The sequence below is a fragment of the Arachis duranensis genome, chromosome 7 (assembly GCF_000817695.3).
Source record: "Arachis duranensis cultivar V14167 chromosome 7, aradu.V14167.gnm2.J7QH, whole genome shotgun sequence".
Taxonomy (NCBI): domain Eukaryota; kingdom Viridiplantae; phylum Streptophyta; class Magnoliopsida; order Fabales; family Fabaceae; genus Arachis; species Arachis duranensis.
Window position 1 is genome coordinate 23,895,181 of NC_029778.3, and position 15,376 is coordinate 23,910,556.

The following is a 15,376-nucleotide window of genomic DNA, read 5'->3' on the forward strand; positions in this document are numbered from 1 at the left end:
TGAGGCTCATATAGAGACCATAGAGATTCCATTAAATCTCCTTCTGCCATTCATGAGCTCTGAAGACTATTCTTCCTCTGAAGAGGATGAAGATGTGACTGGAGAGCAAGTTGCTCAATATTTAGGAGCTATCATGAAGCTGAATGCCAAGTTGTTTGGTAATGAGACTTGGGAAAGTGAGCCTCCCTTGCTCATTAGTAAACTGGATACCTGGATTCAGCAAATTTTGCCTCAAAAGAAACAAGATCCTGGCAAGTTCTTAATACCTTGTACCATAGGCACCATGACCTTTGAAAAAGCTCTATGTGATCTAGGGTCAGGGATAAATCTTATGCCACTCTTTGTAATGGAGAAGCTGGGGATCATTGAGGTACAACCTGCCTTGTTCTCATTACAACTAGCAGACAAATCATTGAGACAAGCTTATGGAATAGTAGAGGACGTGTTAGTAATGGTTGAAGGCCTTTACATCCCTGCTGATTTCATAATCTTAGACACTAGGAAGGAAGAGGATGAATGCATCATTCTTGGAAGACCTTTCCTAGCCACAGCAGGAGCTATGATAGATGTCAACAGAGGTGAATTAGTCCTTCAATTGAATGGGGACTACCTTGTGTTTAAGGCACATGGCCATCCCTCTGTGACAAAAGAGAGTAAGCATGAAGAGCTTCTCTCAGTTCAGAGTCAAGAAGAGCCCCCACAATCAAACTCTAAGTTTGGTGTTGGGAGGCCACAGCCAAACTCTAAGTTTGGTGTTAAAACCCCATATTCAAACTCTAAGTTTGGTGTTGGGACTATACAACATTGACCTGATCACTTTTGTGGCTCCATGAGAGCCCACTGTCAAGCTAATGACATTAAAAGAGCGCTTGTTGGGAGGCAACCCAATTTTATTTATCTAATTTTTATTTTATTTTATTTTATTTTTATTTTGTGTTTTATTAGGTATATGATCATGTGGAGTCATGTAAAAAATATAAAAATTAAAAACAGAGTCAAAAACAGCAGAAGAAAAATCATACCCTGGAGGAAGGACAGACTGGCGTTCAACGCCAGTAAGAAGCATCTGGCTGGCGTTCAACGCCAGAACAGAGCATGAATCTGGCGCTAAACGCCAGAAACAAGCAACATTCTGGCGTTTGAACACCAGGAATGTGCCTTGAGGAAAGCTGGCGCTGAACGCCAGTAACAAGCATAGAACTGGCGTTCAACGCCAAAAACATGCTACACATGGGCGTTGAACGCCCAGAGTGTGCATCATCTCGGCGTTTAAACGCCAGAATGGTATGCTAAGGCATTTTACATGCCTAATTGGTGCAGGGATGTAAATCCTTGACACCTCAGGATCTGTGGACCCTACATGATCATCTCAGGATCTGTGGACCCCACAGGATCCCCACCCTACCTCCATTCATCTTCTTAACATTCTCTCCAATAAACAATCTCTCTTCCCCATCACCTCTTCACCACTCACATCCATCCATCCTTCCCACCCAAACCCACCCTACATGGCCGAAACACAACCATTTTTCCCTCTCCTCCATATCTTCTTCTCCTTCTTCTATTCTTTCTTCTTTTGCTCGAGGGCGAGCAACATTTTAAGTTTGGTGTGGTAAAAGCATAGCTTTTTTTGCTTTTCTATTACCATTAATGGCACCTAAGGCCAGAGAAACCTCAAAAAAAAAAAAGAGAGAGAGAGAGAAAAAAAAGAGAAGAGAAAAGAGAAGACAAAAGCTTCCACCTCTGAGTCATGGGAGATGTAGATATTCATCTCAAGGGTCCATAACTCAATAGAAGAGCATTTGACTGCACATCAAGAGAGCATGAGAAATTTCCTCATCAAGAAATCCCTGAGATACCTCAGGGGATACATGTTCCTCCATATAATTATTGGGAGCAACTAAGGATAGGAACACCAAAATTACTAGGGATCATGCAACAGAAGCAAGGAAGAGACATAAAGGAGCTCAAAAAGCACCATTGGTCTTTCAAGAAGAAGACGCCACTAAGGTGGATTCATTCCTTGTTCTTATTTCTTTCTGTTTTTCGGTTTCTATGTTATGTTTATCTATATTTTGTGTCTCTACTTCATGATCATTAGTATGTAGTAACCATGTCTTAAAGCTATGAATAAATTCCATGAATCCTTCACCTCTCTTAAATGAAAAATGTTTTAATTCAAAAGAACAAGAAGTACATGAATTTCGAATTTATCCTTGAATTTAGTTTAATTATATTGATGTGGTGACAATACTTTTTGTTTTCTGAATGAATGATTGAACAGTGCATATGTCTTTTGATATTGTTGTTATGAATGTTAAAATTGTTGGCTCTTGAAAGAATGATGAACAAAGAAAAATGTTATTGATGATCTGAAAAATCATGAAATTGATTCTTGAGGCAAGAAAAAGCAGTGAATAACAAAAGCTTGCAAAAAAATGGCAAAAAAATAGAAAGAAAAAGAAAAAGCAAGCAGAAAAAGCCAATAGCCCTTAAAAACCAAAAGGTAAGGGTAAAAAGGATCCAAGGCTTTGAGCATCAATGGATAGGAGGGCCCAAGGAAATTAAATCCAGGCCTAAGCGGCTAAATCAAGCTGTCCCTACCTATGTGCTTGTGTCATGCAGGTCCAAGTGAAAAGCTTGAGACTGAGTGGTTAAAGTCGTGATCCAAAGAGTGAAGAGTGTGCTGTTCAGAAGCAAAAAGCTACAAGTCCCGCTCATCTAATTAGAACTAATATTCATTGATATTCTGAATTTATAGTATATTCTCTTCTTTTTATCCTAATTGATTTTTAGTTGCTTGGGGACAAGCAACAATTTAAGTTTGGTGTTGTGATGAGCGGATAATTTATACGCTTTTTGGCATTGTTTTTAGGTAGTTTTTAGGTAGTTTTTAGTAAGTTCAAGCTACTTTTAGGGATGTTTTCATTAGTTTTTATGTTAAATTCACATTTCTGGACTTTACTATGAGTTTTTGTGTTTTTCTGTGATTTTAGGTAATTTCTGGCTGAAATTGAGGGACTTGAGCAAAACTCTGAAAAGGAGGCTGACAAAGGACTGCTGATGCTGTTGGAATCTGACCTCCCTGCACTCAAAATGGATTTTCTGGAGCTACAGAACTCCAAATGGCGCGCTCTCAACGGCATTGGAAAGTAGACATCTAGAGCTTTCCAGAAATATATAATAGTTCATACTTTATTCGGGAATTGATGACGTAAAGTGGCGCTCAACGCCAAGTACATGCTGCTGTCTAGAGTTAAACACCAGAAACACGTCATAACCCGGAGTTGAACGCCAAAAACACGCTATAACTCGGTGTTCAACTCCAATAAAAGCCTCAGCTCGTGGATAGATCAAGATCAGCCCAAGCATACACCAAGTGGGCCCTGGAAGTGGATTTATGCATCAATTACCTACTCATGTAAACCCTAGTAGCTAGTCTAGTATGTATAGAACATTTAACTATTGTATTAGACGTCTTTTGACCACGTTTCATCTTTGGTCTCAGTTTTGTTTTATTCTTCATCTTAAGAGGCTATTGACCACGTTTTAGGGGGCTGGCCATTCGGCCATGCCTGAACCTTTCACTTATGTATTTTCAACGGTGGAGTTTCTGCACACCATAGATTAAGGGTGTGGAGCTCTGCTGTACCTCAAGTTTCAATACAATTACCATTACTTTCTATTTAATTCTCTTTTATTCTTATTCCAAGATATACGTTGCACTTCAAACTTGATGAATGAGATGATCCGTGACACTCATCATCATTCTCACCTATGAACGTGCGTGACTGATAACCACTTCCGTTCTACTTTAGGCTGGGCGCATATCTCTTAGATTCCCCAACAGAATCTTCGTGGTATAAGCTAGATAGATGGCGGCATTCATGGGGATCCGGAAAGTCTAACCTTGTCTGTGGTATTCCGAGTAGGATTCCGGTATTGAATGACTGTGACGAACTTCAAACTCCTGAAGGCTGGGCATTAGTGACAGACGCAAAAGAATCAAGGGATTCTATTCCAACCTGATTTAGAACTGACAGATGATTAGCCGTGCTGTGACAAAGCATTTGGACCATTTTCACTGAGAGGAAGGGATGTAGCCATCAACAAGGGTGATGCCTCCAGACGATTAGCCATGCAGTGACAGCGCATAGGACCATTTTCCCGAGAGGATGAAAAGTAGCCATTGAAGACGGTGATGCCCTACATACAGCTTGCCATGGAAAGCAGTAGGAAGGATTGGAGGAATGTAATAAGAAAGTAGAAATACAAGAGGAGCACAGCATCTCCATACGCCTATCTGAAATTCCCACTATTGATTTACATAAGTATTTCTATCCTATTTTATTTTCTGTTTATTATTAATTTTTGAACTCATCATAAACCAATTTAATCTGCCTAACTGAGATTTACAAGGTGACCATAGCTTGCTTCATACCAACAATCTCTGTGGGATCGACCCTTACTCACGTAAGGTATTACTTGGATGACCCAGTACACTTGCTGGTTAAGTTGAACAGAGTTGTGGAAAGAAAGTGCTGAGTTAATTTTTATGCACGTGCCAAAGAGCCATTATTGTTGATCACAATTTCGTCCACCATTTAACAAAATTTTCAATTTGAATTAATGGAATACTATAGAATAGTGTCTTGAGAAAGAATATATCAGTCAACCAAGTAGTACCTAAATGCAACAACTACTACTAGTCATGCAAGTTATTCTATGTAACAAAAGAAAAGCAAAATGTTGGTGTTAGAATAGAGAGATGTTACCTCCGGAAGACATTCCGACCTCCCTATACTTAAGGCTTGGCACGGTCTTTCGTGCCGTCAGTGATGAAAAGAGTGGTGTTGGGAGCATCGTTTTCACCGTCTGGCTCATCATTGCTCTCCATTCTATGCGGCAAAGTAGAGTCCAGAGTGTCTGTCTCTTCCCGAGGTTGGTGAGTGCCAACAATCAGCTCCTTCAGGTAATGATATCAGCGCTTGTTACGGCGCTCTATTCGCTTAGCCCGTCGGTCCTGCCGGTTCAACCTCTCAAGGATCTGAAAGAGCAGCTGATTGGTTGAAGGTTCCTGTGGTGTGGATGATGGTGGAGTGGGGGGGAGAAGGAGCACTGTGGGCCAGGTCTTTAGTCCGGCTTGCAGTAGATGCCGGAGGCCTGATGTACTTCCCGCTTGGAACATACTGATCATCTCTAGGAATTATGGCCTTCGTGTTGCCTGCCCGATAGGGGACTCTCGCTGCAGAGACTAAATCTGTAACTAAAGCGGGAAAGGGTAGATTTTTTGCTATTTGTACATGCTCGATGGCATGCCGGATGAGGTGAGGCAAGTTCAGTGGTTGCTCTGTCAGAATGTACCATATGAGGACTGCCATGTCCATAGTGAAGGTTGACTCGTGGGTGCTCGGAAGGACATAATGCGATAGAATCTGAGCCCACACACGGGCTTCAAAGGTAAGTACAGATGCTGCCAGGTAGAGCTATGGCACCTAGGATGCTCTTCTAGTCAAAGGTGTATGCTTGGTGTTCTATCTGGGTTGCGTGATAAGTGTCTAATCTCTTTGGGCTAGGTGGAAGATCCAATACCCTTTGAATGGCACCTTCGAAAATAGGGACTTGCTTTTGGCGAACATAGACAGACTACAAGATGGGCGAGTGAAAGTTGGAGTAGAATTCAACTACCCAAGACAAGTTGACCTCTTGCGGCTGCCTTCTTAAAAATCCCCATTGTCTTCTTTCAATGCGAGGTTCCACAAAGTCAACAAAATGTGTCGGAAGAATGAGGAGGTGCTTATTGTTGTAATTCCGTTCCGCCAAGATGGGATACATCTGCTCACAGTAACGGTTGATGAACCGTACAGAGTCTCGGGCGGGAAATGCTTTTTCCCTTTCATCCACTCGAATAATCCTCTTCACCCTCTTAGTTGGTGGCTTGACTGTTGTGGAGGGTTGTTCCTTATCCAGTGCTCTTTTAGTCCCTCTCCTTGCCGGTGTCTTGTTAGAACTTTTCTCTTTTCCCTTTTTGGTGGCCATCCTGAAAAGAAAGAAAGAAAATGGATATCAAATTTAAATAGCCAAAACCGGGAGGAGGAAAGTTCAAGTGATAATAAATGCCAAAGGAGAAGTTAATGTCTTAAATACATGGTCGTGACAACATGCAAGTAGGACATCAAGTAACATCATGAAGTCATAGCATAATAACTAGATGCAAGAGGGTTAAAGGCATGCAAGTAACAAGCATGAGAAGCATAGCTCAAGTATCAATAGCAAAAATAATTATCACATATAACAAAGTAATGAGCACTTTTATGTTGACAATTAATGACTAATATACTCAATACACAATGGATTTTAAGGTTTTGTGAAAAAGAGGCATTAAAGTAGAAAAATAAAATAAAAGAGAAATTATAATGTTATAAGAGCTTTTTCACAAACACTTGGTATGCACTTTTAAAAGTTGAAAGCAGGGTAATTAATCCAAGCATGTATGAGACCTATAATGTCAATTGTCAAATCACTCCTCATAGTATCTACATGCAAATACATAATAAAGCAATCACCCAAATAAATCTCTAATACCAACAAAAGAATGCAAAAATAGAAAGTAGAAGAGGGAAAGAAAAAGAACCTTAAGAAGAAGAAGATGAAAATAGGGAAGTAATTCAGAGTGAGAGTGAGAGAAGAGTAAGAAAAATGGAGGAAGAAGAAGTTAAGAAAGAGAGAAGAAGAAGATTGAAGAAGAGAGTAAGAAGGAGAAGAAGAAAGAATTAGGATTTGAAAAGAAAAGAAAAGAAAAGAGGTTTGAAAAATGCAGAAAAGGGCAGCGCGCTAAGTAAGTGACGCAGCGCATACGACGCGCACGCGTCGCCCACGCGTACGCGGGGTGAGCTTAATTGTGAGGGATGCGTAAGCGTCAGCCATGCGTACGCGTGACCACTACCGTGCGAAACGCGCGGTTCCATCACTACTCCTGCGTAACTCTCTGTAACTTTTTGGCATTTTTGTTAAATTTCACACCCACGCGTATGCGTCATTTACATGCACGCGTGGGTTGACAAGGCTGGAAGCGACGCGTAAGCGCCAATCACGCATATGCGTGACCACCGAACGTGTCAGACGCACAATTCCAACGCCATGGCCTCACAACTCTCTGGCAAAAACCTTAATTTACGCCAATTTTAATTCCATGCGTACGCGTACTGAATGCTTACGCGTGGATTGGCAAATTTGCAGGCGACGCGTACGCGTAGATCACGCATACGCGTGGGTTGCTGGTGCACCAAGCACCCCTCCTGCATGCTTCCAGCCTAACTCTCTACAAGTTTTTATAAAATGCACACTTCCAGCCTAACTTTTTGTAAGTATTTATAAAAATTGAACCTCCAACGGACGCATGCGCGTCATAGACGCGTATGCGTCAAAGACTTTTTTTTCAGTATATAAAAGTAGAAGTAAATATACAGAACTGAAAGTAACACTAGTATGAATGAAATGAAACTAAGAAAAATGGAAGATCATACCATGGTGGGTTGCCTCCCACCTAGAACTTTTCTTTAACGTCCTTAAGTTGGACGGTCTATGAGCTTAGTCCTCTTCTTGTGCTGGATCCTTCAAGAGGAAGATTTCCAGCTCCTTGTTGCTCTTCATCTTCTCACCATGATATAGCTTCATGTGGTGGCCATTCACCTTGAAGAATGTGGGGCTTGACAGATGGCTCAGGTGGAAGACTCCATAAGGCTCAGATTTTTCCATCCTGTAGGGTCCTTCCCATTCAGATCTTAACTTTTCTGGCATGAGTCTTAGCCTTGAGTTGTAGAGGATGACCAAATCCCCAGCTCTAAACACTATCCTCTTAATATTTCTGTCATGCACTGCCTTCACCCTTTCCTTGTAGAGCTGTGAGTTCTCGTACGCCTCTAGTCGAAGGCACTCTAATTTCTGCAGCTGCAGCTTCCTTTCAATGCTGGCTCCCCCCAGTCCTAAGTTACATTCCTTCACCGCTTAGTATGCCTTGTATTCCACCTCCATCGGAAGGTGACAAGCCTTCCCGTAGACGAGGCGGAATGGACTCATTCCGATGGGTGTCTTGTATACAGTCCTATAGGCCCAAAGCGCATCTGCCAGTCGAGCACTCCAGTCCTTCCTATGAGGCTTCATAATTTTCTCTAATATGCGCTTTATCTCCCAATTTGACACCTCGGCTTGTCCATTGGTTTGGGGATGGTAAGCTGTCGCTACCTTGTGAATGATACCTTGTTTCTTCAACAAATTTGTCATTCTCCTATTACAAAATTGAGTGCTTCGATCACTCACAATTGCTCGCGGTGATCCAAAGCGACGGATAATATTATTTCAAACAAAGGAGATAACAATGTTAGGACCATCAGTGCGGGTAGGAATTGCTTCCACCCATTTAGAAATAAAATCGACAGCTAACAAAATGTATAAGAAACCGTTAGAATTTGGAAATGGACTCATGAAGTCAATACCCCAAACATCAAAAATTTCACAGAACAACATAAGTTGTTGGGGCATCTCATTCCTCTTGGATATATTTTCAAATCTCTGACATTGGGGGCAAGAGTCACAATAAATACTAGCATCCTTAAAAACTGTGGGCCACTAGAATCCACAGTCTAAAATTTTTCTAGCAGTTCTTTGAGGGCCAAAGTGTCCACCACTTTCGGAAGAGTGGCAGGCCTCTAAAATAGACTGGAATTCTGATTGTGGCACACACCTTCTAATTATTTGGTCAGCACCACATCTCCATAAATATGAGTCATCCCATATATAATACTTGGACTCGCTTTTAAACTTGTCCTTTTGATGCTTAGTAAAATTAGGGGAAAAGGTGCGACTAACCAAATAATTAGCTACAGGTGCATACCAAGGAACCACCTCAGATATTGTTTGCAAGCTGTCAAGTGGAAATGCATCATTGATAGGAGTGGAATCATTTTTAATATGTTCAAGGCGACTCAAGTGGTCTGCCACAAAGTTTTGAGAACCACTCCTATCTTTGATTTTTAAATCAAATTCTTGTAGCAGCAAAATCCAACGGATTAACCTTAGTTTTGACTCTTTTTTAGCTCACAGATACTTTAAAGTTGCGTGGTCTGAATATACTACCACCTTAGTTCCCAGTAAATAGGCTCTGAACTTATGAAAAGCAAACACAATAGCTAATAGCTCTTTTTCAGTGGTAGTATAATTAGACTGAGCATCGTCTAAAGTTTTAGAGGCATAGGCAATAATATAAGGGTCCTTACCGTTGTGCTGAGCTAGCGCCGCTCCTACCTCATAGTTTGATGCGTCGCACATGATCTCGAACGACCTACTCCAGTCAAGCCCTCTCACAATAGGAGCTTGGGTCAAGGCAACCTTCAGCTTATCAAATACCTCCATGCAATCTTTACTCAACTCGAACTCTACATCCTTCTGTAGCAACCGAGATAAAGGCAATACTACCTTACTGAAGTCCTTGATAAATCGCCGGTAGAAACTTGCATGACCAAGAAACGAACAGACTTCCCTCACAGAGGAGGGGTAAGGTAAACCAGAAATAATATCTACCTTTGCTGGATCAACAGATATACCAGTATTAGAAATAACATGACCTAGAATGATACCTTGTTTTACCATAAAATGACATTTTTTATAATTAAGTACAAGGTTTGAACTAGTACACCGTTCTAATACTCTAGCTAAACTGTCCAAGCAAAGATCAAATGAATCACCATAGACACTAAAGTCATCCATAAAAACTTCCATACAATTCTCAGGAAAATCTGAGAAATACTCATCATGCATCTTTGGAACGTAGCCGGTGCATTACATAAGCCAAAGGGCATCCTCTTATATGCATACGTTCCAAAGGGACATGTAAAATTAGTTTTCTCCTGATCTTCAGGAGCTATATAAATTTAAAAATATCCTGTATAACCATCTAGAAAATAATAGTACGATTTACCTAACAGGTGATCAAGCATTTGATCGGTGAAAGGTAGTGGGTAGTGATCCTTGCGAGTGGCTTGGTTCAGATGCCTGTAGTCTATGCACACCCTCCAGGAATTTTGCACTCTAGTATCCATGAGTTCCCCGTGCTCGTTCCTCACTGTGGTAACACCAGACTTCTTCGGGACTACCTGTATTGGGCTAACCCATTCACTATCCGAGATTGGATAAATGATGTCAGCTTCTAGCAGTCTGGTTACTTCCTTCTTTACCACTTCTAAAATGGTGGGGTTCAGCCACCTTTGAGGTTGACGGATATGCCTTGCTCCCTCCTTTAGAAATATCCGGTGCTCGTAAACCTGAGGGCTGATACCTACTATGTCTGCCAAACTCCACCCAATTACTTTCTTGTGTCTTCTCAGCACACTAAGCAGCTGCTCCTCTTGTTGGGAAGTAAGTTCCTTTGCAATAATAACTAGGAGCTTCTGATTGTCCTCAAGGTAAGCATACTTGAGGTGGGGTGGAAGGGGCTTCAAATCTATTTTCTGCTCATGGCTGGGAACTTGATCATCTGGAATTACTGCAGGTAGTAAGGCATCTTCAGTGTACTCAGAGGGCTTACCCAAACTTGCACCTTGCTCCATGGTTGTCTCTTCTACTGTCTCTTAGTGAACCTCAGCTACAATCTCATCAATAATGTCACACTGAAAAATGGAGTGATCTTCCGGTGGGTGCTTCATGGCTTCATCAAGGTTAAAGCTCACTGCTCTGCCATCTACCTCTAAAGAATACGTTTCTGAAAAGGCATCCAGCTTGAACTTCAAAGTCTTTAGAAATGGCCTTCTAAGAAAGATGGACGAAGGTCTCCCAGAATCACTAGTGGGCATCTCTAGAATGTAGAAGTCGATAAGAAATGATAGCCCCTTGATGCTCACCAGGACGTCCTCCGCAATGCCAACCACTAAAATTTTTATCTGCCAAAACAAAACGCGCTGCCGACCTTTTCAAGGGTGGGAGCCTCATGACATCATATACAGATAATGGCATAGTAGTCACACATGCACCTAAATCACACATGCAGTCAATGAATTGTACCTCCCCCATAATGCAAGCAACCATGCATGGACCCGGATCCCCATATTTTTCTGGTATGGCACCCATTAAAGCAGAAATAGAGCTACTTAAAGGGATAGTTTCTAAATCATTAATTTTATCCTTATGCATGCACAAATCTTTTAGAAACTTAGCATATTTAGGTACTTGTTGAATAGCATCAAAAAGGGGAATAGTTACCTCAACCTTTTTGAAGATTTCTACCATTTTGGGGTCTAGCTCCACTTGTTTCTTAGTTCTCCTAGCAAGGTGTGGAAAAGGGATGGGGATGGTGTCTTGCACAACACTATCTTCCTTAGGCACTCCATTTCTTTTTTGAGGAGCTTCCTCCTCAACCGCATATTGTACCTCGTTCTCTTGGTCAACCTCTTCTACCTTAACAACATCCTCATCTTGGACATCTTCGCTTAAGCTCGACTCCTCTGAACTCCTCTCTTGCAGTGTAGTTCCAGACCTCAAAGTGATGGCGTTGAGAAGGAAGTGCATTGGAGCTTGAGGGTTGATTATTGAGGGTAGAGGGCGTCTCCATTCGGGATATGAGAGCTTGTAGAGTAGAGTTAAGGCCGGTAAGGCTAGAGGTAAGTAAATTCTGAAGCTCTTTTTGTACTTGAAGGATAGAATGGAGTGTTTCATCCTGGTTAGATGAAGGGGTGGGGTAGGTGATTTGAGGGAGTTGTGGTTGGTTGAATTGAGCTTGGAAATATTGGGCTTGTCTTTGGTGAGATGCTTTGTATAAAGGATTCTGTTGATTCCGGTTCTGCTGATAGTTGTTGTTGTTATTCCACCTTTGATTGCTACCGTTGTCTTTTCCTCTCTGGTTGTAGTTGTCCCTCTATGTTTGGTTGGAATTATTTCTCCAACCTTGGTTGTAGTTGTCCTGCCAACCTTGATTGTAGTTACCTCTTTGGCCAAAATTACCTCCTTGCTGATAGTATCCTTGATTCGGGTGGTCGTAGAAATTATGGGTAGCCGCCAAGGTGTTATCTTCTTGTTGGAGTTGAGGACATTCATCAGTGTAGTGTGGATAGTAAGCGCATATTCTACACACTCTCTGGGGGACTATCTGTTGACACTGTTACTGTGGAGGAGGTTGAGGTTGTTGTTGATTCAGCTGGAGCTGCTTTAGTATGTTAGTCATCTCTCCTGGAGTCTTGGTGAGAGTAGAGGTCTCACTACTAGAAGAGACTTCTGCAATAGCCTTGGGGTGATGAGCCCTTTGGTTTGCATTTTGGGTAGACTCACCTAGATCAGTGATCAGTTGCCACGCTTCTGTCACCGTCTTGTACTTCGTCAGAGAGCCATTACTCGCAGCATCTAATAAAGTCTTGTCTCTAGGCTTCATGCCTTGGCTGAAATAGCTTATCAACACCAACTGGTCAATCTTGTGGTGGGGACATCAATCTAGGAGATTCCTGAAGCGTTCCCAGTATTCATAAAGAGTCTCTGCTTCACCTTAAATGATAGAGAAAATCTCCTTCCTTAGCCTATCAGTAACCTCTGTTGGAAAGTACTTATCTAGGCACTCCCTCCTGAGTAGATCACAGTTAGTAACAACAGCTTCCGGCTGAGTGTAGAACCACTCCTTTACCTTTCCCTCTAGAGAGAACGGGAAGACATATAGCCAGACGGCAATCTCATCAGTGTCATGCTGCCTAGTAGTTGAGCAAGCTGTCTGAAAATTCTTAAGGTGCTTGATTGGCTCTTGAGCAAGTAAGCCATGGAACTTGGGCAGTAAATTAATTAGAGCGGTCTTCAGTTCGAAGTCTACACCCATGTTCGGATGACGCGCTTGATATGGTTGCAGTGTAAAATCTGGAGCTCCTGCTTCCTTTAGTGTGATTCTCCTAGGCTCTGCCATAGTACCTGCACTCAAATCAAGAGAATAAGCTTCAATAAAATTAACAAGAGAGGAACTAGTCTCTTCCTCGAATGACTCGTCAGACCCGTCCTCAAATAAGACTGGTGAATTGGGTACAACCCCTTCATCACACTCAGAGAATAACCGACGCCAAGCTTGCCTAATACGTGAAATAGTTCTTTCAATCTCAAGATCAAATGCGGCTAAGCTCGGATCCTATAATAATCGTGTCATTCAATGAAAGAAACATATAGCTCATGGTAATAAAATATAAAAAAATAAAAAATGTAGTTATGTAAATAAAATAAATATTTACATCAATCAATAATTTACCATACTGTTGCAAATCCCCGGCAACGGCGCCAAAAATTGATGGGCGGAAAATTTCCAATTAAGAATTTATAATAAGAATAGCGTTGTGAGTACAGTTCTTAACCGGCAAAAATTCCAATTATCAATTTAAAAAGGGTGTCACAATTCAAAATAAAATACTGGGAGTAGGATTCCCAGGTCGTTTTCCAACAAGTTGAAACAAGGTGCGAATTATTGATCAGGAATTTTTCTGAGAAATTTGTGATGTTGAAATTAGAAAAATAAATAACTAAAAATTAGAGCACTGAATGATAACAAAATGTGTTGTGTATTCAAAATGAGAAAGCCTTGGCTAGGAGAAAATTAATTGGAGTTTCTATCCTCGTTGAATTTCTCAAGTGTAATAATAATATCAAAAGTTATTGCTTCCAATTAGTTATCCTCTTGCAGTTGCAAAGGAAGGTTAATTAGGTATACTAACTCTAACTCACAAGTTTAGCCCCTTCTTAGGGAAGGGCTAGAGTTAGTAAAAATAGAGTAAGGCAACAATTTCAAAGTTCAAATTAACACTTGAGTCTTCCAACTCAAGGGGTTCCAATTAATTAACTCCCAAACCAAGTTGAGAGTTTTGAATCATAACATGAATGCCATTTTCACATAATGTGGAAAAAGAAAAAATGAGAGACATGATAGATAAAATAAATTAACTAAAGAAAATTTTGAAGCTGGTAATTAATCGAAGAAATTCAAACAAGAAATGGAATTAAATGTGAAAATGGTTCATTATATTAATAAATGTAAAATTAAGAATATCATAACATAAATCCAAGCAATTGAATGGAAAGCACAAGAGTAAGGTAAGAGAAAACCATGCATTTCATATGAATAAGTGTATAAAAGATTGATAAAATTCACTCTATTTAGCATAAGATAACCCATAAAATAGTGGTTTATCAAGAGGCTTTGAGTTAGATGACACTTGGATTCTTGATTTTTGAAATTATGACAATTATGATTTTGAAAACTGCACCTCTTCTATCACATCAAGATGATAAGAATTTATTGGTCGCATGATAATAATGCTTACATAGATTAGTTGTATTTGTGTTCGGATGTACTTTTGTAGAATTGATTTAGTTAGAACTGATTTTGAATTAGAGTGATTTGTATTATTTGATAGTTTCTTTTCTCCCAAAATCATTCAATTATGGAAGTTATATAAAGTTCTTTTGAGTTTTTGCATAATCTTTTATTGATAATAATATTTTTAAGTTTACTTTGCTCACCAAAACTGTGCATTTAAAGCGTGCTCACTTTTCTATATTTATTCATATTTTAATTTGCTACTCAAATCAAATTACTTGAGACTCAAACAATGGTTATTTCCATCATCTAAATAGAGTTATTTATCTAGGGGAGATCATAACATAGAAGAACAGGGCTTGGTTGTGATGATCACTTTGATTGAAGTGAATACGTATCTTTTGTTTGTAGCAAATATCTACCCCATTGACATGGTATGTTTCTACTACTACTTCTAAGCATTAGGTGCCATTGCTACCACTTTTGAGATAAAAGAATGCAACAATCTCCTTAGAACATGGCTTAGGATGATGGAGTAGAAGTCTGGCACGACGCATTGGGACTGCGACAGCTGGGGATAGCAACAACACATTGTAAACTTGAGCCTATGGTTGCCAATTTCGTCAAGGTTTTATGCAGCCAGGAGATATACAAGTATGAACACTGCCTTTTATGAGTTTCTGCTGCTGGTGTTTAGAAATAACCGAATATTGAAATCAGGTATGCGCTGATGGAGATGGGTTACGACTCACCAAACCTTCCCATAGAGATGGTTACACAGCTTCACTTGAAAAGATGTATGCAATTTGGCAATATTTTTTCCCTTGATTATTTCTGTCAAGTACTTTAAATGAGACTGACAAAAGAGGTACATCAGGTGAGGAAGCACTGTTGGAGTTCATAGAGAAGGTTAAGTCATCAAAGGAGAAGGAGTAGAGTGGACCAAAGGCTGAGGCTGTCTGGACAGATATTAGCCAAAGATGGTTCACTATGATGCACTCCATTAGGCCTTTCCGCTTTAGAAATTATCAAGAGATTGCAAAACATGTA

General features: G+C 40.5%; 1 protein-coding gene across 1 annotated transcript; it reads right to left on the reverse strand.

Moving 5' to 3' along the window:
• Positions 1 to 7,590: 7,590 nt before the first annotated feature.
• Positions 7,591 to 8,283, reverse strand: LOC107458498 (uncharacterized). The gene is made up of 2 exons (XM_016076710.1): positions 8,050 to 8,283; positions 7,591 to 7,950 (listed from the first exon to the last, which is right to left on the reverse strand). Exons 1-2 carry the CDS (start codon positions 8,281 to 8,283, stop codon positions 7,591 to 7,593), a joined length of 594 nt encoding a protein of 197 aa, XP_015932196.1.
• Positions 8,284 to 15,376: the final 7,093 nt, after the last annotated feature.